Source organism: Drosophila willistoni, chromosome 3R (assembly GCF_018902025.1).
Source record: "Drosophila willistoni isolate 14030-0811.24 chromosome 3R, UCI_dwil_1.1, whole genome shotgun sequence".
In the NCBI taxonomy this organism is placed as follows: Eukaryota; Metazoa; Arthropoda; class Insecta; order Diptera; family Drosophilidae; genus Drosophila; species Drosophila willistoni.
In genome coordinates, this window is record NC_061086.1 from 4,567,392 (window position 1) to 4,587,127 (window position 19,736).

At 42.3% G+C, this 19,736-nt stretch overlaps 7 protein-coding genes across 8 annotated transcripts; 3 read left to right on the forward strand and 4 right to left on the reverse strand.

Annotated features, from left to right (window-relative positions):
• Positions 1-2,252: 2,252 nt before the first annotated feature.
• On the reverse strand, positions 2,253-5,518 carry LOC6650358 (serine/arginine repetitive matrix protein 2). Its single transcript, XM_002072824.4, has 6 exons — positions 5,235-5,518; positions 4,279-4,656; positions 3,854-3,993; positions 3,181-3,774; positions 2,821-3,113; positions 2,253-2,666 (listed from the first exon to the last, which is right to left on the reverse strand). Exons 2-6 carry the CDS (start codon positions 4,477-4,479, stop codon positions 2,569-2,571), a joined length of 1,326 nt encoding a protein of 441 aa, XP_002072860.2. The 5' UTR covers positions 4,480-4,656; positions 5,235-5,518; the 3' UTR covers positions 2,253-2,568.
• A 61-nt stretch (positions 5,519-5,579) lies between these two features.
• LOC6650359 (2-(3-amino-3-carboxypropyl)histidine synthase subunit 2) lies at positions 5,580-7,213 on the forward strand. The gene is made up of 2 exons (XM_002072825.4): positions 5,580-5,823; positions 5,877-7,213. Exons 1-2 carry the CDS (start codon positions 5,653-5,655, stop codon positions 7,134-7,136), a joined length of 1,431 nt encoding a protein of 476 aa, XP_002072861.1. The 5' UTR covers positions 5,580-5,652; the 3' UTR covers positions 7,137-7,213.
• On the reverse strand, positions 7,188-9,325 carry LOC6650360 (mitochondrial-processing peptidase subunit beta). Its single transcript, XM_002072826.2, has 5 exons — positions 9,136-9,325; positions 8,667-8,873; positions 7,901-8,600; positions 7,748-7,839; positions 7,188-7,686 (listed from the first exon to the last, which is right to left on the reverse strand). Exons 1-5 carry the CDS (start codon positions 9,202-9,204, stop codon positions 7,342-7,344), a joined length of 1,413 nt encoding a protein of 470 aa, XP_002072862.1. The 5' UTR covers positions 9,205-9,325; the 3' UTR covers positions 7,188-7,341.
• Positions 9,326-9,369: 44 nt separating this feature from the next.
• On the forward strand, positions 9,370-10,404 carry LOC6650361 (cyclin-C). Its single transcript, XM_002072827.4, has 2 exons — positions 9,370-10,082; positions 10,138-10,404. The coding sequence occupies exons 1-2, from the start codon at positions 9,495-9,497 to the stop codon at positions 10,351-10,353; spliced, it is 804 nt and encodes a 267-aa protein (XP_002072863.1). The 5' UTR covers positions 9,370-9,494; the 3' UTR covers positions 10,354-10,404.
• On the reverse strand, positions 10,405-13,340 carry LOC6650362 (phosphatidate cytidylyltransferase, mitochondrial). 2 transcript variants are annotated; one of them, XM_002072828.3, is made up of 3 exons: positions 12,926-12,984; positions 10,676-11,496; positions 10,405-10,618 (listed from the first exon to the last, which is right to left on the reverse strand). In XM_002072828.3, coding segments are annotated over exons 1-3 (987 nt in total). In that variant the 5' UTR covers positions 12,927-12,984; the 3' UTR covers positions 10,405-10,453. The 2 variants fall into 2 exon arrangements, with proteins under 2 accessions (XP_002072864.2, XP_023035924.1); XM_023180156.2 differs by lacking the exons at positions 10,405-10,618; positions 10,676-11,496 and adding an exon at positions 11,677-12,839 and having other exon boundaries at positions 12,926-13,340.
• Positions 13,341-13,375: 35 nt separating this feature from the next.
• LOC6650364 (exosome component 10) lies at positions 13,376-16,770 on the forward strand. Its single transcript, XM_002072830.4, has 5 exons — positions 13,376-13,614; positions 13,675-13,856; positions 13,930-15,340; positions 15,534-16,463; positions 16,530-16,770. The coding sequence occupies exons 1-5, from the start codon at positions 13,471-13,473 to the stop codon at positions 16,602-16,604; spliced, it is 2,742 nt and encodes a 913-aa protein (XP_002072866.1). The 5' UTR covers positions 13,376-13,470; the 3' UTR covers positions 16,605-16,770.
• On the reverse strand, positions 16,705-19,201 carry LOC6650365 (glycosaminoglycan xylosylkinase homolog). The gene is made up of 4 exons (XM_002072831.4): positions 18,200-19,201; positions 17,525-18,102; positions 17,256-17,456; positions 16,705-17,194 (listed from the first exon to the last, which is right to left on the reverse strand). Exons 1-4 carry the CDS (start codon positions 18,476-18,478, stop codon positions 16,987-16,989), a joined length of 1,266 nt encoding a protein of 421 aa, XP_002072867.1. The 5' UTR covers positions 18,479-19,201; the 3' UTR covers positions 16,705-16,986.
• Between the last annotated feature and the right edge of the window lie 535 nt (positions 19,202-19,736).

A 19,736-nucleotide genomic window follows, 5' to 3' on the forward strand; every position in this document is an offset into this window, starting at 1 on the left:
TATAATAATTTTGTAGAAATTTTAACTCAATAGATTTAACGAAAGGTGAGTAGTGAAGTAATTCGATTTGAATTTAATAAAACAAATCTAATTTTTGGATATTCCCATTTTTGGTAAAAACCTAAAAATAAATACTTTTTTAAAGATGTAACAGTTTGCTGTTTCTTTTGTTCTGACTGAATACATTTTAGAGTTGATATTGAACCAGGCGATGTTTAGATAATCCTTTTATTGGTAGGTGGAATAGTTCATGGAATAATATTGAAGCATTTGACAATAAGCTGCACATACTAATGATGCCATTAAGTTACCCATTCATTCGGAGAAAATTATTGAAATAGAATTTTCAGTGCGACACTGATCGTATTTTGTATACACTATCAAAGCCGTAAGCCACACAAATACTCTAATTCGATCTTTGTTTAATCTTCAATTTTATAGTAAGGAATCTTTAAAATTGCAGTTTACAAGGTATATTCTGTTAAGAATTTATTTTATTTCAAGAGTATTTTTAGTATCAAATCAATTCAAGCTGCACATGTTTAGTCACTGACTAAGCTTCGCCCGCACTTATTTTTTTATATGTATCTGAAATCAAAAATCTATTCGAAACCGAAGCTTCTTAATATGCGGTCTATTATACTAGTGGTCGGTTTTTTTGTCATTTTTGTGGCTTTGGTTATTCCATCCAACGTAAGTTTGTGGAAATGTCGGAAATCATTTGGGATGTGAATCTTATCTATTTCCATAGGATGCCGTCATCTTCAAACTTACGAACGCCGTTTGCAAGAGCTACAATGAGTCCTGGATAATGATCAATCAGTGCAGATTGAAGGCTATAAGACGCGATAGAATAGCTTTTTATTTCAACGCAACGGTAAAACATCCAGCCTATGACATAACCGTTAATATGCAATTGTTTAAGAAGGCTAACGGTTATCACCCTTGGTTGGTTAAATTGGATTTAGATTGTTGTCGGTTTATGAGAAAGCCGTACAATCCAACTGCAATGGTGATAATAAAATTGTTTATAGATTTTACCAACTTTAATCACACATGTCCATATGTGGTAAGAGACAATTTTGTACAAAAATACACTTAATTGTTTTTGGATTTTTTTTTTAATAGGGTTCCAAAATTATTGACGGTTTTTATTTACGACCGGAACTGTTACAACTACCAATACCCACTGGGGATTATAAATTGACAATGCGTTGGTCCTATCATAAGCGAGTGACATTTGATACAAATGTGAGCTTTCAATTTGTGGAAAACCTAATTGATCAGTGACTTAAAACTATTGGATTTTACAAGATTATCTAATTATTTTGATTTAATTATGCCCAAAAAGGTGAAGAAGAGGTTAATTAAAATTGAAAATTGTTTATACACACCAATTTGTGAATAAAATCTTGAATGTATTTATATTGACACAGGGCGGCATGATTTTTGGTGACTTTAATTTGAGAGGTGCCTAAAACTAATTCGGGTACTCTGATTCTGACGTCAAGATTTCGTAAAATCAGGTGATCTGGGTTTGGAAAATAAGCTCCCAGAAGTGTACAACAGAAAATTTAGCAGATTTTAGAATATTGTTTGCAAACATCACTAATAATTTGTAGATGCAAGAGATTCCAATATCGTTTTAAGTTTGATTATAATTATTAGTTCTTTAAAAGAGATTCAAGAACCTGGAATTTATGTTCGCCTGTTCTACCAGTTTTTCGCCAGTACAAATTTCGTACTCCAAATGAAATAAAAATATTAGACCGTATCTCCGCAGGACAATTACCAATTACGACGGGGCCGATTTATAACTAGCCCTTTTACACTACTAGATCTTGGAAAGTTCATTGGCAGGGTTATTTGAAAACCACCAATATCCTTTGGATATGTTGTCTTAGGAAAATAATCCTTTTTTCGTTTTCATCATTTAATAAACGACGAAATTTGTATTACAAACTCTGTTAAAATCATCCGGAGAGATGTCGTTACAAGGATTTGGTAGTTTTAAATGTGTTTTTTTTTTTTTTGACGATTGGTGCAATTTGCAATTTGGTATTTAAACAAAAGAAGAAAAGTGCCTTGACCATACACAGGACGATCCCGATGACATTTTGCAAAGTTGAATTGGCCGTCGATTGGTCAATTCCATCATAAAAGGACCACCTTGAAAGTTTTCAAGTCCCGTTTCCTTAGAGGTGTCATTTGGCCTTACTCAAGTTAAATATTCAGAGATTCTAAGTGCAGTATGTATTTCAAAATATTTACTCAGATTTGAAAATGCACTTACATAATGTCACGTATGGTAATATACTATGCCGATCTGATGTCTCAGGTGACAATATCAAAATTCAAATTCATAAATTAACTTATGGGACAATTCATATTAAATTGATTGGATTGGATGTCATGTTATTATATACAGGAAAAAAACACTAAACACGATTGCTTAAAGCTAATCAGTAACTAGGAGTTATAATTAACTTAAAGATTAAAGAGATATACGGATATTTGTTGTATTAGTTGCCTACGCCGGTGGTTTATGCCATCAATTTATTCGATTCTCTACTTGAGTAAGTAGTCCATTTCTGATTTTGTGGTGGACATATATTGGTCAAGTTCGTTATCCAGATCTTCACGCTTCACTTCCGGCTGCGCCTTGCCTAAATGACAATTTGGGGATAGAAAACGGTATGATTATTTGATAAAAATTCAATAAGAACAGAACAATTGAAACATTTAAACTTTTTTTTCTTCTTTGCAGTTAGATCCGATCAAATCCTTTGGCAACAATGACCCAATCTGTTACGCTTTTACCTGAATCACTGCGATTAGCACGACTACGACTGCGTCCGCGGCGAGCAGCACCTGCCACTTGCTGACGCGGTTTTGCCTTGCCAACCAGCGCCGAATTTTTGTTCCTCTTGCTGTTGTTGTTATTCTTGTTACCGTTTCTGTTGGCAGCCTTATTGGCCACTTTGCCACGACCTATTGGCCTATTAGTTGGTGTAGCCAAACCAGCATTAACCGCAGCGCGAGTTCTAGAACGAGAGCGACGGGATGTCGAGGCAGCAGCAGAGTTGCCAGCCCCAGGAGCAGCAGCAGCAGATCTGTGAGAAAAACGGAAGAGGGAATTGTGATTCGTGCGTTCACTTCATAAAATTGTCTTTGACTTACCGTCCCCGTTGGCGTCCACGTCCAGATAGGGAGGCTGATACACCCTTCTGGGCCTGGTTCGAACTGTTCCGACGTTTCTCAACACGTCCACCGGCTACACCGCGCAATTTACTTGCTCCACGACGTGGAACACGGCGATTGTCTTTGCCAACAGCTGCTGATCCTGCAGATGCTTGGCCAGGACGTACGCCCAGACGCTGCTTGACAGAGACTCGGCGTCCACTCGAACTCGATCTTGCTGCTGCTGCTGCGCCACCACGGCGTTGGCCACCTGCATTACGACCGCCAGCAAAACGATTGCGACTCTGTGAGCGGGGACGACTCTGAGACCGTTCACGTCCACGACTCTGAGAGCGAGAGCGCACAGGTTGGGCTTGACGGGAACGCGACCGGGAACGATTGCGACGTCCCAATGGCTGCTGCTGTTGTTGCTGCTGCTGCCTGCGGCGTTCCACACGCTCTGCAGCGCCACCCACATTAGATCGCCGTTGACCCAAGCGCTGGCGTAGACCGCCGACCTGTGAAGAAGAGCGTGATGGTCGATTCGAGCTATTGCTGCGACGCCGTGCATTGGCCACCAAATCGGCACGCATCCTGGATGAAGTAGAATTGACGAAGAATTGTAGTCCAATGACGATCTTTTGGTTGTTTTTTTTTTGTGGGTGTTGCTTACGTTGCTACATGTGTCACGTTATTGGAACGCATGGGTCTGCCATTTGGGCCTAATCGCACAGGTTTAACGCCGCCAATGCGAGGTCCGCGGGAGGCACCGCTATCACCGCCGCCACCGCCAGCTGAGTTCCGCAGGCTTCTCTGTAAGGATGCATATAATTGATTTGAACGAGCGCAGCGTTTCAATGTGTCAAAGAAGAGTCAAGAAGAGTCTGGGAGACTGAGATATAGATATATATATTTCTATATATATGTATATTGGGGTTTGGGGGGGTCAACGCAGAAGGCGTCTCTCTTCCTTTATGTCTGCTCTTTTGCTCCCACTCTTTCATTCTCTCTATCTCTCATTTCTCTATGGTCCTTTGCAGTGATTGCAACAATGGAATTGTTTTAGTTTTTTTTTATCTAGTATTAGGGGACACGTACGCGCTTCAACTTAAGGGCCGTCTGCACGGTATGCTTCCGTTTGAATTCCTGTAATAGGCGCGAATTGGCGGCCGACACATTTGGATTCACAATGCGCCGTGAACGACTCTGGGAACGACTGCGCTGAGGCCGCGATTGCTTCACAGCTTGCGATTGCATTTGAGTGAAGCGATCGTTCAGAGATATGCCAGTGTGAACCATTGTGATCGTTTATTTATATATATAGGTATATAGATGCAATTAGAGAACTCGCTGTATATGATGATATGACACTTTTCCTTTCCGACACTTTTTTCTGCTTTATATTAAACAGTTGAACTGTGTTTTATTTTTGGTTTTTGTGCGTTATGTGTTTGTGGGTTGAAACTTGGTTTGCAACTGAAATGTAAAAGAGAAATGATATCAGTTATATAGTGCAAGAGTTGGTGTCAGGTAGTCGACAAAAACAGAAAAGGATAAAAAGGACAGGTATATTATGGGCTGACAGCTGCTACTTAAGCCAAATCACTTGGCCCATATCATGCAATCATTTGACGAATATGAACACCTGGCCTCGAGCATCGAAATATCCCTCTAGCAAATCGAATATTCCAATTTTTTTATGACATGTGAAATGGAAAGGGAGTCAAAGCGTGGTACAGTGAAATCTTCAATTACGTGGATTTAGTTATGGTTTATGGCCAACAACAATAAAATTATATTTATAGAAACTGACAGTTGCTAGCATAGGTACAGTTCTGCAAGCATTTCTTGTGACTAGGGGATAAGCAAGATACTATTGCAAGGCAATCTAATCCACCATATTAGGGGTTTACTGTATTCTAATTATAGTTGTCACAACAACGATAAACAGCCTTGAAGTTGACTCACTCCATGATAGATAAATTAAAAGTAAAAATGAGTGCATTCTATGTATACACACATCTGCTATAGACATTTCGTGCTATTTTACTTACATTTACGACGCTGTCCTAATGGCTCTTATATGACACTTCCAATTTTCAATGCGCAGCACTGAAAACTCTTGTGCCGAAAGTTTTTATTCTTTTTGACTCTCCAATTTATCCTTGCGTCGCTCGATGATACCAGCAACACCTTTTTTGCACTTTGAATATTTCCTTACAGATAATTATAGCTCGGCAAAGTAAATATTTTTGGGAGAAAATTAATTTTTACGCGCAGGAAAAAACACTTCAAAAATTTTCTTATGCTAGGGATGACAGTTCATCGATTGTTGTTGATATCGATGCGAGAAGGCGAGAAGTGTGATATTGGTATTTCCCAGTATTTAATGAAGAATTTTACAGCACTATTTATAGTGTGTTGTCTCTGCTTTGTTTATTTTGCGTATTTTTTTTTTTAAGAAATTGAACCATGACAAGTAACGACGTAGGATCAGCGTCAGCTTTCTCAAGCTCAGAGACGGCAGCTCTAGAGCGTCAGACGGAAGTGCAGGATGACCAGGTGGTGAGTCTCGAACAGATCTGGAACGAGAGACACAAAAAAGTTAGCAGCGGTTGGATACGGCAAAATGGTTACCAAAGGGTAATTTCAAATCCTTTTATTAGTCATTTATACTAATCAAGTAAGTTTTACAGATCTGCCTACAGTTTCCGGATGACTATTTGCCCCACAGCAATGTCATCAGTGAAAGTCTGAAGGCGATTTTGGGTTCGAGTGCCAAGACTTTCATTCTGGCAGATACAACATATGGCAGCTGCTGCGTAGACGAAATAGCCGCGGCTCATGTAGAGGCAGACAGTGTAATTCATTTTGGAAATGCTTGCCGTAGCAAAGCCAGCCGGCTGCCTGTCCTGTATCTGTATCCAGAGCTACCATTGGAAGTGCGCGAGCTGATTAATAACCTTATCGCGTTGAAGGCAGAGTGCACAGAACGTGAAGTATGTATATATCTGGATATTGGCTATCAGCATTTAAACGAGGAGCCGAACGAGGGCGACAATCTCTGCAGACAATTAAAGGAAGCACTGCAACCAAAAGAACTCCATGTGGACGTCTATCCATTGCCAGCAGAGGATGCATCTGCTTTAAAACCTCTATCGGAGTCAGCTGGTGAACGCATTTGTGTCTTCGTGGGTTCAGATAATCAACGCTTTGCCAATCTCTCGCTTACCACTCCGGCCTTGCAATGGCACATCTTCGATGGTGTTTCCCATACACTAAGCGCAAAGAATCCATTGACAGCCCAATACATTCGTAGACGCTACTATTATATAGAGAAGTGCAAGGATGCCCAGACATTGGGCTTGGTTGTGGCCACTCTTACAGCAGAGGGATATCTCGATGTGGTGGCCCGACTACAGTCTATGGCTAAGGGACGTGGTATAAAGACACAACTCCTTTCTGTGGGCCGCCTTAATCCAGAGAAGTTGGCCAACTTTTTGGAGATCGATTGTTTTGTTCTCATTGGTTGTCCATTCAATAACATGTATAATTCTAAGGACTATTATAAGCCCATTGTCTCTGTTTTCGAGGCTGAGATGGCTCTAAATCCAGCCTGGCATATGAAGTATCCCGAGTCATATGTGACGGACTTCAAGAGCTTGCTGCCTGAGGGTCGCGGCTTTCTTCCGTTCGACGAGGAGGCTCTGTTTCAAGAAGATCAACAGGATGTTAGTCTCGTAAGTGGCCGGATGAGAGGTGGCACATCTCAGGACGACAATTCCGCTTCTCTGGCTGTTGCACCGCGAGCCAAAATGGAATTGATGACCAATAATACTGGCTTGAGCTTTGAAGATCGCACCTGGCAAGGCTTGGATCCCGCCTTAGGGCAGACAGAGCCCGCCGCCGTGCAGCAAGGCCTTAGTGGCATACCCATTAAGTACTCACATCAATAAAACAAAAATATTCCTACAAACATAAACAGAATTCAAAGTCGATCAAATAAATATTGGTTCACACATATTTTTTTAAATATTTTAGGTGTTTTTTATATCTGAATTTACTGATCCTCTTGCATTAAATTTGAATTTCTTGAATTAAACTACTCGTCCAACAAACCGCGGAGTCCTGGCATTTGGCCACTTCCTATCCCACACTTACTTAGACTCTCAACCAGTACATGGAGGAGCGAATTCTGTTATAGTCGGGCAGATTCTCAACGGGGCCGACAGCAGCAACAGCTGGGCATCTGTCATAGATGTATTTCATTGCCACATCACGGACATTCGACACATTGACGGCATCGATACGCTGCTCCAGTTCGTGTAGAGGGATGCGGCGATTGTAGCACAGAATTTGGCGGCCAATATCCTCACAAATGGGTGTGGTTCCATCCAATTGCAGCAGCATGTTGGTCTTCAACAAGTTCTTGGCGCGCTCGACCTCGGCTTCAGTAACCATGGTGCACAAACGCATCCATTCGGACTGCACATTGAAGATCATGTCCTGTAATATGAAATTAAAGGGAATTAAATTGTTGATAGTTTTGACATCCCTTTGAGCTTACCTCGCACTGCAGGGGATCGCACACGAAATAGATTCCCCAAAGACCAGTGTCCTTGTAGCAGGTATTGAACGACTGGAAGCTGTGGCACAAATCTGAAAATTAACACAGAAATTTTATATAATTCCTCAGAGATTATAACACTTAACCACTTACTGTCCTCGGCGCTAGCACGAGCCAAATTGGATGCATTGTTGGCGCCACCGCCCTGTGAGCGATCCCAAGCACCAACCAAAGTGTTGGCCACCATCAAAGGAATATTATCCTGGTCGGTCCAGCCGCAGCCCTCGACAGCTACAGCAACATGGGCCAGAGGAAGGGAATCATCACGGACACGCACCTCAGAGCCGGTGAAGCGGCAGGGTGTGACTTCTGGTGGCAAAAGGCTAGCTTCTAGGCGGCCCAAATTCTGGGTGGCCAGTTTGACCAGTTCGTCGTGCTTAACGCCACCGGCACCAGCCAGAACAATGCGCGAGGCCTTGTAATGGGTTTGAATGTAGTCGGTCAAGTCGGATTTGCCAATGGACTGAATGTTTTTAGTGGGTCCCAAGATGGTCTGGCCCAAGGGAGTGCCCTGGTAGGCGGTGGCATGCAAATGATCGAAAACCACCTCCTGCAGGTTGCTTTCAACTTCTTGCATCTCGCGAAGAATGACTGAACGCTCACGGGCAATCTCTCCCTCACCCAGCTTTGAGTTCTGAATGATATCGGCCAGAATCTCCACAGCCTTGGGTACATCCTTTGACAAGCACTTGGCATAGAAGACAGTCTGCTCGCGAGATGTGTAGGCATTCAGATGGGCGCCCAGATTCTCAACTTCTAGTTCCAGGTCAGTTTGCGAACGCTTAGCTGTGCCCTGGGGTAGACACAAATCTCTGATTTAATACAATCAAAACGAGAATATATCAGAAAACTTTTTCACCTTGAAAGCCATGTGCTCCAAGAAGTGGGCCACACCGTTGTTCTTCTCGTTCTCCGATCGCGAACCAGCATCGATCCAGAGGCCAACGGTGGCTGTGGAGGCACCCGAATCCTCGCTAGCTACGCGCAGTCCATTGTCCAACTTGGTCACCTGCGTGGCGGGTATATTCAGCAGGGTCTTCTGCAAAGTGGCTGCTGATTTGTAGCGCTGTTGGAAAATATAAGCGATGTTAAATAAATAAGATGTTATGTTATATATCCCAAACACCATAACCTCAAAAAGTACAATTTTCGCTAATAAATTTCAGAGATCTGTAAAATCTGCTGGATTTGGTCAAACGAAGGCTACAAGATATCTTTAATATTATAACCTATTCACTAGCTTATTGCATTATGCTATTTTCTTTTTACAGCATTTACAATTACGTAATTAGAGTTCGTAATCTTCTGCGAGGAAGAGACGCTCTTACCTTGATCAAATCAACGCCACGCATAAATGTGCGCATATTCTGCGTTACTCCTAGCACACGCAACGCCATTGTTTAGCTTTGTCTCGTTTAATATTCCAACAGATGCTTAAAATTATTATTTAAAACCTTTACGGCCTCGTTCGTTGCGGGTGCCGATGAAAAATCCACAGCTGACTAGGGCTACGCAATGCAAAAGGTGCGAATGGTCACATTAACTTTTCCCAATGTTTTTAAGCCGCAGTGTGACCACTGTTTCTAAAGTGTACTACTTTTGTTGAAACAAACTTAAAATTTTAGCTAATAATAACAAATTAGTAAGGAAATTTACCAGTCGACTACGAACAGATCAATTGGTTCCTATGGCTGGAAACTTTTGGCAGAGCTCGCACTCCCAGCAATGGATACTAGACAAGCAGGACCTACTGCGGGAGCGGCAACATGATTTGCTTGCCCTCAGCGAGGAGGAGTATCAAAAGGTGTTCATCTTCTTTGCCAATGTAATTCAGGTGCTGGGAGAGCAACTAAAATTGCGCCAGCAGGTTATAGCCACAGCGACGGTGTATTTTAAGCGTTTCTATGCTCGCAATTCTCTGAAGAATATAGATCCTTTGCTGCTCGCCCCCACCTGTATTCTGCTGGCTTCCAAGGTGGAGGAATTTGGTGTTATTTCCAACTCTCGGCTGATATCCATATGCCAATCGGCGATTAAGACCAAGTTTAGTTACGCCTACACGCAAGAGTTTCCATACCGCACGAATCATATTCTGGAGTGCGAATTCTATTTACTAGAGAATCTCGATTGCTGCCTCATTGTTTATCAGCCATACAGACCATTGTTGCAACTGGTGCAAGACATGGGACAAGAGGATCAACTGCTCACTCTCACCTGGCGTATTGTAAACGATTCATTGCGCACGGATGTGTGTCTGCTCTATCCGCCGTATCAGGTAAGAAATTAGTTCGGAATTGTGTAGCCAATTACTTACTTTTATCATTCTTCAGATAGCCATTGCCTGCCTACAAATTGCCTGTGTTATACTTCAGAAAGATGCCACCAAGCAGTGGTTTGCCGAACTTAATGTGGATCTCGACAAGGTGCAAGAGATTGTGCGAGCCATTGTCAACCTTTACGAGATGTGGAAAGACTGGAAGGAGAAGGACGATATACAAATGTTATTGTCTAAACTGCCCAAACCTAAACCGCCTCCTCAACGATGATACGAAATCCCCAATGGGAAACAATAAAAATAAAACTACATTTCTCTTTAATTATAAAAAATTTAATACTATATAATATAGAATATACATATTTATGAGCTTAAAGATATTTAGCATGACCGCTGGAGAACTTCGTATTCAATATCTTGGCCTTGTCCACAATTTGTTTCGTTTGATTTTTATCAATCTTATTAAGCTTTAAGTCTACATCTCGACTAAAGGGACGACGCTCTGACTTTGATCCACAGGCAGCCAATGCCTTTTCCTGAAATACAATTGTTTTTATATATATATATTTTTTTTTTCAAATTATTAGACTTACCTTTTCCTTCTGTTCCTTGCGCAGCTTTTTTTGATGCAACTCCACTAGAGACTCATCTCTCTTATGTTTCTTTTTATGTTTTTTAGCCATGCGCTCCTGTTCCTCGTCGCGTTGCCTGTCATATTTAGCCTGTGCCATCTTTTCAAGTTCCTTAGAACTAATAGATTTGGTACCCATAGATGCAGCTTCAGATTTGGGTGTTTTTGTCCAAGAAGAACGATCACTAAAGTCAGGTCGTTCTTTACCCTGGTAGAAGGTACGTTTCATGTTATTCAGGGCAGCCAGACCACCCTTTAAACCAACATCAGGGAGCTCAAGCATCCACTCCTCACGTTGATCCTGATCTAGAGCTGTCGACCCTTCCAGACCATTGCCCTCTAGAACAGACAATTTAAGTGTAAGCGCCCTTTCCTCTAATTCTACTTGGCTAACATTTGGCATTGGACCAAAAGTTGCAGCACCATCATCATCGTTATCCTGATCTGTAGGAGATTGTGCATCTGATGTCTTTTGAATCAGGTCGCTGGGCATTACAGGCCCAATAACATGCTGTGGGGGTTCAGATTTAACCAAGTGTGGTGGCAAGGCAGGACCGAAGGCATCTTCGACACAATTTACGTTAGGCAAGGAAACATTTCGTGGGCTCTCGACACGGGATTCGTCCTCATCTCTTCTACTACGTTTCTTTTCCTTGTGCCGCCGTTTCTCCTTCTTATGTTTCTTCGACTTTTTATGCTTTTTGTCCTTGTCCCTACTCGTCTCCTGGTTTCTTTTGCGTTGCTGTTGATCGCTCTCATCGCTGGAGCTGGAATCACTGGACACTGGAATTGAGAATGATGAAAAACCAAAGAAGGAATCTCAATTAAAGCAATAAATAAAAATTTATGGAAAAACGGAAGAGCATGAAACAAATTATATAGATGGAGCTTAGTATCAATACATTCCAAGACATCAAAGGATACCCATATAACCCTATATTAGCGAAAGAAAAACTGCAATTATTGTTTTTGGCATCAACTACGATTTTTCTATTGACTGTAAAAACTTTGGGGTGTAAAATATTCTAGACAAAAACTTAACGATGAATGAGCCGCTTACAATTAGTTAATAAATGGCAGTCTCCTTTCGCAGAAAGAGCATCTAATTGGCAAAGGTTTTCATGGCCTTGCGATAGCTGTAGACGATGGACTTAAAAACGCCCGCTGTGGCAATGTTCTTCAGTGACTGAGTGACACTACTGCGCCACACAATGTCGTTCACTGAGACCTGTAGAACTTTGGGCAACAGTGGAGCCATCGAAAGATGCTCCACCACATCCGCGTAGTCACCGCGACAGGCGGCATTACGTTGCAGACGACGTCTGAGTTCACGAGGCAGGCTACGCAAATGGTAACTCGTGGCCATTGCAGATTTATCCTGTTCGAAGAGAATGGCCGGACGACGGGAGCCTGGTTCCTGCCCATGCATGTCAACAGCCACATATTTATCCAGCTTACTCATAACTGGCTGGTAGAGGGAAAAGAACTCGTTTATCTGAGGAGTGACAATATTGTGAACCTTTTGCTTGTTTTCACCAAAGATCATCCGAAAATCCCCTTTATAGCTGAGCGAAGCTATGGTGTGGAAAAGTTCAAAAGCAGTAAATTTTTCTGGTAGCAACAACAAGGCGGAATGAAAGGCCGATAGCAGATTTCGGTCCAGAGCTGACTTCAGCCGTGGATTGTCTGCGGGATTGACCAGATCTGTAACCGGTTTCTGCAGGCGCCCGGCCAGATACAAATGTCGCCAATGCAGCAGATCCTCAATAAGATGTTCCTCAGATACCACACCATATTTGATGGTCAGGCCAAGATCCTCCAACGGCACCAATGTGTTGAAATAGACTCCAGCTCCCATACGCTCCTGGTATTGAGCCGCAAATCTTGGACCGAGATGCCTCAGAGCCGAGTAATGACTTGGATGGCGATGCATATTTTCAGCATGGAAGCCCAGTGCATCACGCACGCAAAAAACTAGGTCAATGACGTTGCTGCTGCTACTCTTACTACTCGAAGGTTTCGCCGCCGGTTGCTGCACATTTTTATAACCAAGTTGCTGTTTGACCCCTGACCCATATGCGAATATGTAACTCACGCTGCCCAGTGGGAAACGTGTCACAGTACGCCTGTATATGTCCATCATGATGCGGTGGTGTGGTTGAGTTTGCTTGGTATGTTAGTTGAAGAGATTAAATAAACGCTATATAATTACTTTTTTTCTACACGCCGGTGTCCACTTATGTTGATCGAGTGATCGAATAGTAATCGGAAGACTCCCGCAGATCCTCTGATTCGCCTACTGCCACTGTTATTGCTGCGTCGACCTAGCCTGGGTCCACCACATCCACTCTCACAGCTTGATCTCTGGGATTTTGGATTAAGAAGAGAGCCTCCCTTTATTGATGCGGTTGCAATGCTGCAAGTGTTGAACAACGCCTGCGGATGGGATGTAAGGGATGGACAAGCCGATTGCAAACACAACAAAAACATGATGGTTTTGATGGAGGGAGCTGGAGGCTCAATTCCGGGAGAGTTTAGGTCCAGGCAGGCGCAATGAAAAATTTCGTTCAATTCATAAATTTAACAACCAAATATTACACAGAATATGTCAATGTAGTGTTGCCAAATGTTGCCAGTGTTGACAATTAACAAAATTACAGCTGTTTTTTTATTTCATTCGGAAGAAGAAGAAAACGCACATTTTTTTTAACTCGGTTCGAACGGAGGCGCAAGAGACCAGGAACTATAGACGAGGACATGCCACGGCCACAGAAAAGGAAGAATGTCGAGTCAACAGAAGAAGAACAAACGCAGCAGGATCAAGAAATATACAATGAGGAAAAAGAACATCAGCCGGTGGAGGATATCACATCCGTTGGGAATTTGTCTGATTTCACAACGGTAAATAAAAAATAGTCTCGTTCTTTATTTATTATTTATCCATAATATATGCCTTTGCAGCAAGCCTTTAGGAATGTGGTGTCCGCCACTCGCTGCTGCAATGCCTTTCCCCAGGGCACGGCTCGTTCTTTGTATCTCAGCTATCCTGGTTACGCCAAGATCATAGATGACCTTTCTCAACGCGTGGTTGGACTCGTTGGCAATGTACTGCAATCCCAGCAGATAAAGGGCGACATAAACAAGTATGAGCCGCCTCCAAATAGAAATTGTTTTACTCTATTAAATTGTTTTTTTGTTCATTGTCTCCCTTTTCAGGCGCACCATGGACGAACAATTTGAGATGGTTCAGGAATGTAATGATATTGTATTTGAGCGTATTACCACCAATCTGGACATAAAAAGTGGATTACGACGTAATCCACAAATGATGCTAGAGACACAGGTGGATGTGCTCAATCCCCAAGCCTCAGCGAGTCCGACATCTGGAACGGAATCCCCTTCCTCGACTTCATGGCGAGCCGGCAGTTGGAATCGCTCACCGGCTACGGCACCACGGGGACTAGTGTCTGCCCGCCTGTTCACAGCTAAGAATATAATGAGACCCCAATTGCAGTTCAAGGAGCTAATAGACAACAATGCTCAAAATCCGTTTCTTCCGCGCCTGCGAGAAAAGCCAAACTCTCTAAAACCTTTAGCTCTACTGCCCGAGTACAATGAAGCAGGCAACATCCAATCCTATTTGCATCCCTATGAGTTTGAGTTGCTAAAATTCGAGCCCCCGCAAGGACAGATGCAAACGCAGAGTCCGGAGTTGCCTGCGTCTATGGGAAATACTGAATTAATGCTGGTAGACAATTTGGAGAAGCTGCAGCAAGCCGTTAAGGAACTGAGTGAGGCCTCGCAGATAGCCATCGACGTGGAACATCATTCGTATCGTACTTTTATGGGCATCACTTGCCTCGTGCAGATGTCTACATGCTCTAAGGATTATATTTTCGACACGTTGGTCCTACGTGAGGATATGCAACTACTTAATCTAGTTATGACTGACCCCAAGAAATTGAAGATTCTCCACGGCGCAGACTTAGACATTGAATGGCTTCAGCGGGATCTCTCACTCTATATTGTGAACATGTTTGATACGCACCGAGCAGCCAAAGCCCTCAATATGGCACGCCTCTCGTTGGCTTTTCTCCTTAAGCACTATGTTGATTTGGATGTGGACAAAAGTCTTCAATTAGCGGACTGGCGGATGCGCCCCTTGCCACAGGAGCTTATAAACTACGCTCGCCAGGACACTCACTATTTGATCTACGTCTATCAGTGTCTGACCAACGACCTACTTAAGTTGGATAATGGCCATCAGCAGATCCTACGTTCTGTCTACCAGATGAGTACCGAGGTGTGCCGGAAGCGGTATACAAAGCCCCATATAGGCCCGGACTCACATTTGGATCTCGTACGAAAGACAAAGCAAATCTTTGATAATCGGCAACTGCATGCGCTACGCGGATTGTTTGAATGGCGCGATACCACTGCCCGCCAAGAAGACGAAAGCTATGGCTATGTAATGCCCAACCACATGATGCTCCAAATAGCCGAAAGCCTGCCTCGTGAGATGCAGGGCATTCTGGCCTGCTGTAATCCAATTCCGCCGCTGGTGCGCCAGCAACTGCATACGCTTCATCAGATTGTGCTAAAGGCTCGAGAACAGCCGCTGGTCAAAGTGAGTTATCAAGCAAAATCCAAATGCCAGAAGCTAAGCGTTACCTGTTCTCTACGACGACCGCTCTTAACAATTGATTGTACTTAAAGATATTTCGAAAATGAAAAGCTTTTGGCCTCAGTTCCACTTGTCTTTCTTATTGAAATCATTAATTTTTTTTCTTCTTAAATATCATCTATTTTATCTATTGCAGCCTATTCTAGAAGCCGGAACCGTCACTCAGCGGCCTTTACCCGTCAGTTCCAAGGATTTTAACAGCAAACTTTATCGTCCTCACGACTTTTCCCATCTGGACGAAACTCGTGATGATTTACCTACTTTACTTAGAAGGACTGCCAATGGCAAGCTCAAACTGCCAGGAACCAATATAGATAAACAGGTTAGTTCTTTGGGTGTACCAGCCATGAGTTTGTTTGGCAAACCAACAGTGCCTATCGCAGAGGAGGAGCTGCGTTGGGTGTCAATTCGTAACGAGAGCCGTGAATTGCGTATGCCGTACAAACGTTATTTAGCTATTTTACCCTTCACCGCGCAACTGAGAAAGGAACAAGACGCAAAGGAGCAGAGTGAATTGCTCAAACGTCGCCTGTGCCCAGCAGATCCCACGCCAGAGCACATTCAAATGGTAGAGTCGGCAATAAAAACAACTGAATCTGCAAACGATCATTCTATGTCACTGAAGGAGCAGCTGAAACGTAAACATCAATCAAAAACCGTGTTAGAGGATCAACCCAGTTCCAGCAAAAGACTCAAATTGGACGAGAATACCAAACCACTTTCTGCTGCACCACCAATTAAGAGTGAAACATCTATTATCAATGTCGATGACGGTGAAAGTGATAATAGTGATGTTGTAGAAATGCCTATAATTAAGAATCCACTAGAACCTCCATCTCCCGCTACTCCTACTCTGTCCAAGCGACAGCAGAAAAGACAGAGAAATAACCAACAGTTCAAGGCGAAAGCGCGCATTCAACAGCATTCACAGAGTTCGAATCAACCTGTTATACTGCCCAAAAAAGGTGCTCCCAACTTCAACTACAAAAATGTGGACTTTAAGCAGTTTAAAGGCGGTGCAAAAAGAGCACGTGGCACAGAGATCAAGGCAGATATACGTGGCAAGGTAAGTTATAACATATTAAAATTCATTAGAAATTATTTCACAAAATTAATCTTGTACCTTTTTTAGAATCGGCCCAACAATCGGAACAACAAACAATTCAATAAACTGTTTACATTTAGTAATGTAAAAAGAGGAAAATAGATGAACGAAGGGACCTCAATCCCGGAAACGGAATCACTTAATCATCCAAGTGACCATGACCACCATTTACTAGCTATTCATTAATTTTTCACTTTACACATTCATGTTGTAGTTAAAATGTATTGAATTCATTTTTCTAAAATATATTATCTATAAAAAACAACAATTTTCTAAGTTTATATTTATGGAGAATGGGTTTGAGCCATTCGAGCATTGACTGATTAATATTAAATTAACTAGATGCCCTTGCATAACTTTTAGTCAGGGAAAACTTAGATATGTACCTATTAATATGCAGAAATACTAACAAACCACGATAATGGTTTAATTGGCTTAGAAGTAACAACAACCTAGGAGTATCTTAATTTAATTGAGGCCACATCTATAGAGTTTTTAGCATCTTGTCACCTTCCTTGTCCATGCAATACTCCACCACGGCATAGATCACCAGAAGTCTGCGTTCCACTCCACGTTTATGTTTGTCGGTGATAAGTGGATATAATGCATCGCTTTTGGATAGACGATCAATGATTTCGGTTAGTACACCACCAGAAAATACTTGCAAACGATCCCAGGTGCTTTTCCGTAGACTAAAAATCGCAGGAAAGTAGTAACAAAATTTCAAAGTTGAGTTATTTGATTTAAACTCACAGACAGCACTGATAAAGGGGCGCCAGTATGTCCAGATGATCTTTATTGGGATTGCCAAAGGACTTGCCATTGTCTATGAGGACTACACGCTCCTCGCGGGTCTCATAATGATGACGATCTCCGTTTTGCAGGAGATAGTCAAAGATGGCCACATCGATGAGGTCAAGCAAACGCATTGTTTCCATTTTGTTCTTTAAAGATCTAAGAATTGAATTGAATGCTTAAAACGGGCTACTCAATCCTAGTTAAATAATAAGTTTATGTCGTACTTGCAGTAACTCATATCGTCCTCCCAAACCGCTCTCCGTTCGTCTTTGTAAGTTCGCTGCCAGGGCGATCGTCGTTTGGCTAGCGTTCCTGGCACAATATAAATCATTACTCCTTCAATATTGTGCCTTCTGTCCCCACACACCGTCTCTTCTTCGTTGCAGTAGTGACATTTGCCGTATAGGCAATATTTTTCGTTACCATCCTCATCCGTTTCGATCTTTATGGTGTTCTGCAGTTCCTCATCCCCATTGGCATAGATCTCCCTTTTAAGGTTGACCACACGACCCACAACTATCGGTGTCCAGCGAAGATCAAGAACAGCCCCCAAATAGAAGGCGTACACCTCGGCTGCATGCCGATCTTTACCACTATAGACAGCTCCCTCAATGACTTCATCTCGGGGATACCATTGGGGCTTGAAGATTACCTTTTGCTTGTGTGATAAGCGCATTAGCAGCTTCAGTTGGGTGCCCTTTGCCAAATTGTTGACGCGGGTAATAGGCTCACGTCGCAATGTCTCCAAAAGCTGGCCCATTGATGAATCATAGAGTGGATAGATTTCATTCTCGTGTGGCCACTGTAAAGTTCAAATCAAGTTCTTTCTTTTCTTTTTTATAATAGATACAAACCACAAAAGCAAAGAAATTCCTACAATTGTGGTTCAGCAGACTCACCCAATTGGCTATATCCCAGAGAACACTGGCATTCTCATATGTGGCAAATTTATAATTTTTTAGCAGTTTATTGCGAAACATAAAGAAACGAGGATTTCGATTCAAATAGGCCGGTTTGAGATGACGCATCTTGTGACGTATCATGTTCTCCAAGGCTCGAACACTGGCCAATTGGCTCTCCTCGATATTCAGATAGTACATGAAGTAGAAATTTGCCCCCAGCACGAGGCCTAGAAGAGTGGCAACAATGCCCACAATAATGACGGTGCGTTTATTCATCCTGCTGCTGCAGCAACCTTTTACCGACTCAGTCGTTGCCAACAGACTCTGCTCTGTTGGTTTTTTTGCTGGGCCCTCGTACTACTTTATTTTTAATATCACGTATACGTAATAACATAAACTAGCAAATTGCTCAATTCGATTGTTGCTACCGCTGGGATGCTGGGATGTTGCATGCAGCGGCTTCTTGTTTTTTTGGCAGACATCGACAACAACTGTTCGCATCAGTCCATTGTTCAGATTTTATGCGCAATATTTTTCGTCTGTGCGAAAGTGTGATTAATTAAAATGTCAGCGATTATATGTTGTCCTTTTTGGGGCCATTAGCACAGCCTAGTTGGCCTCTATTTCATTTCCTCTTTGGCTCTGCATGTCCTTGTCCTGGCCGCCAAATTACTTGTTAATCAGATTTACAATGCATTCCAATCACTAGTTTACACATGACCCTTTCCGAATTCTTTGGCACACCTTTTAGATCTCTTAGGCTATATACACACTCTATTTTTTTGTTTAATTAATTTAATTGCCCGCCATGGCACGTCTTTTCCCAACCGCAACCACACGCACTCTGACAGACACTTTACTGCCACCGTTCGATGAAATAGTCGGCGTTAAGATGTTGATTCGTTAGCCTCGTTTAATTGTTTGGGCAATTTGATTTAAAAATAGTTTTGTTTATGCGAGAGAATTTCAAAGGAATAAAAACGTGCAAAAGCAAAACAAAAATCAGCTGTGCGCAAGCCGGTACCAGGGCTGGAAATAAGAACCAAATGTGCCTATTGAAAATATCGATTTATTTTAATTTAATCGATTCGTTTGTGACCGCCAATTTAAATTTATAAACTGATATGGGGCAGCTTAACTCAACGCCAATCACTTTCATTGTCAATCATTAAAGAACTATGATATTTCTGCAAAACGTCTATTTGATTTGAATAATTAATAATAATTAATAAAAATGTACAAGTTCATTTCCTTTTATTTAATTAGCTTGAAACTTAATTTCTTTGACCCAAAGGTGAGACTATGAAAAGGCTCATCTAACCACTCTTATGAAATTACAGTTTTTTTGCACATACCATAAACAATGTCTAAAGTCAAAGGTCAAGGAACGCAACTCCCTTTATGGGCCATCATAATGGTGGGTTGATGTGCGCATACCTTCAGACGGAATCTGCGAGCTGTGTACCTGCCACAGGTCATCTCTCTCGATGGTGAACATTTGTTAAGTGTTTCACCGTACACACACACACACCCA

Coding starts and splice junctions, on each gene's coding strand:
- LOC6650359 (XM_002072825.4), top strand. CDS start 5,653: ATGACAAGTAACGACGTAGGATCAGCGTCAGCTTTCTCAAGCTCAGAG. Junction 5,824..5,876: donor GGCAAAATGGTTACCAAAGG/GTAATTTCAAAT, acceptor TAAGTTTTACAG/ATCTGCCTACAGTTTCCGGA.
- LOC6650365 (XM_002072831.4), bottom strand. CDS start 18,478: ATGAATAAACGCACCGTCATTATTGTGGGCATTGTTGCCACTCTTCTA. Junction 17,457..17,524: donor GACGATATGAGTTACTGCAA/GTACGACATAAA, acceptor TTCAATTCTTAG/ATCTTTAAAGAACAAAATGG. Junction 17,195..17,255: donor CCCCTTTATCAGTGCTGTCT/GTGAGTTTAAAT, acceptor TGCGATTTTTAG/TCTACGGAAAAGCACCTGGG.
- LOC6650361 (XM_002072827.4), top strand. CDS start 9,495: ATGGCTGGAAACTTTTGGCAGAGCTCGCACTCCCAGCAATGGATACTA. Junction 10,083..10,137: donor TGCTCTATCCGCCGTATCAG/GTAAGAAATTAG, acceptor ATCATTCTTCAG/ATAGCCATTGCCTGCCTACA.
- LOC6650362 (XM_023180156.2), bottom strand. CDS start 13,203: ATGTTTTTGTTGTGTTTGCAATCGGCTTGTCCATCCCTTACATCCCAT. Junction 12,840..12,925: donor CACCGGCGTGTAGAAAAAAA/GTAATTATATAG, acceptor GGACATATACAG/GCGTACTGTGACACGTTTCC.
- LOC6650358 (XM_002072824.4), bottom strand. CDS start 4,479: ATGGTTCACACTGGCATATCTCTGAACGATCGCTTCACTCAAATGCAA. Junction 3,775..3,853: donor AACGTGACACATGTAGCAAC/GTAAGCAACACC, acceptor TACTTCATCCAG/GATGCGTGCCGATTTGGTGG. Junction 2,667..2,820: donor TGCTAATCGCAGTGATTCAG/GTAAAAGCGTAA, acceptor ATTGTCATTTAG/GCAAGGCGCAGCCGGAAGTG.
- LOC6650360 (XM_002072826.2), bottom strand. CDS start 9,204: ATGGCGTTGCGTGTGCTAGGAGTAACGCAGAATATGCGCACATTTATG. Junction 8,874..9,135: donor GTGGCGTTGATTTGATCAAG/GTAAGAGCGTCT, acceptor ATTTTCCAACAG/CGCTACAAATCAGCAGCCAC. Junction 7,687..7,747: donor GCGATCCCCTGCAGTGCGAG/GTAAGCTCAAAG, acceptor TTCATATTACAG/GACATGATCTTCAATGTGCA.
- LOC6650364 (XM_002072830.4), top strand. CDS start 13,471: ATGCCACGGCCACAGAAAAGGAAGAATGTCGAGTCAACAGAAGAAGAA. Junction 13,857..13,929: donor ATAAAGGGCGACATAAACAA/GTATGAGCCGCC, acceptor CTCCCTTTTCAG/GCGCACCATGGACGAACAAT. Junction 15,341..15,533: donor GAGAACAGCCGCTGGTCAAA/GTGAGTTATCAA, acceptor TATCTATTGCAG/CCTATTCTAGAAGCCGGAAC.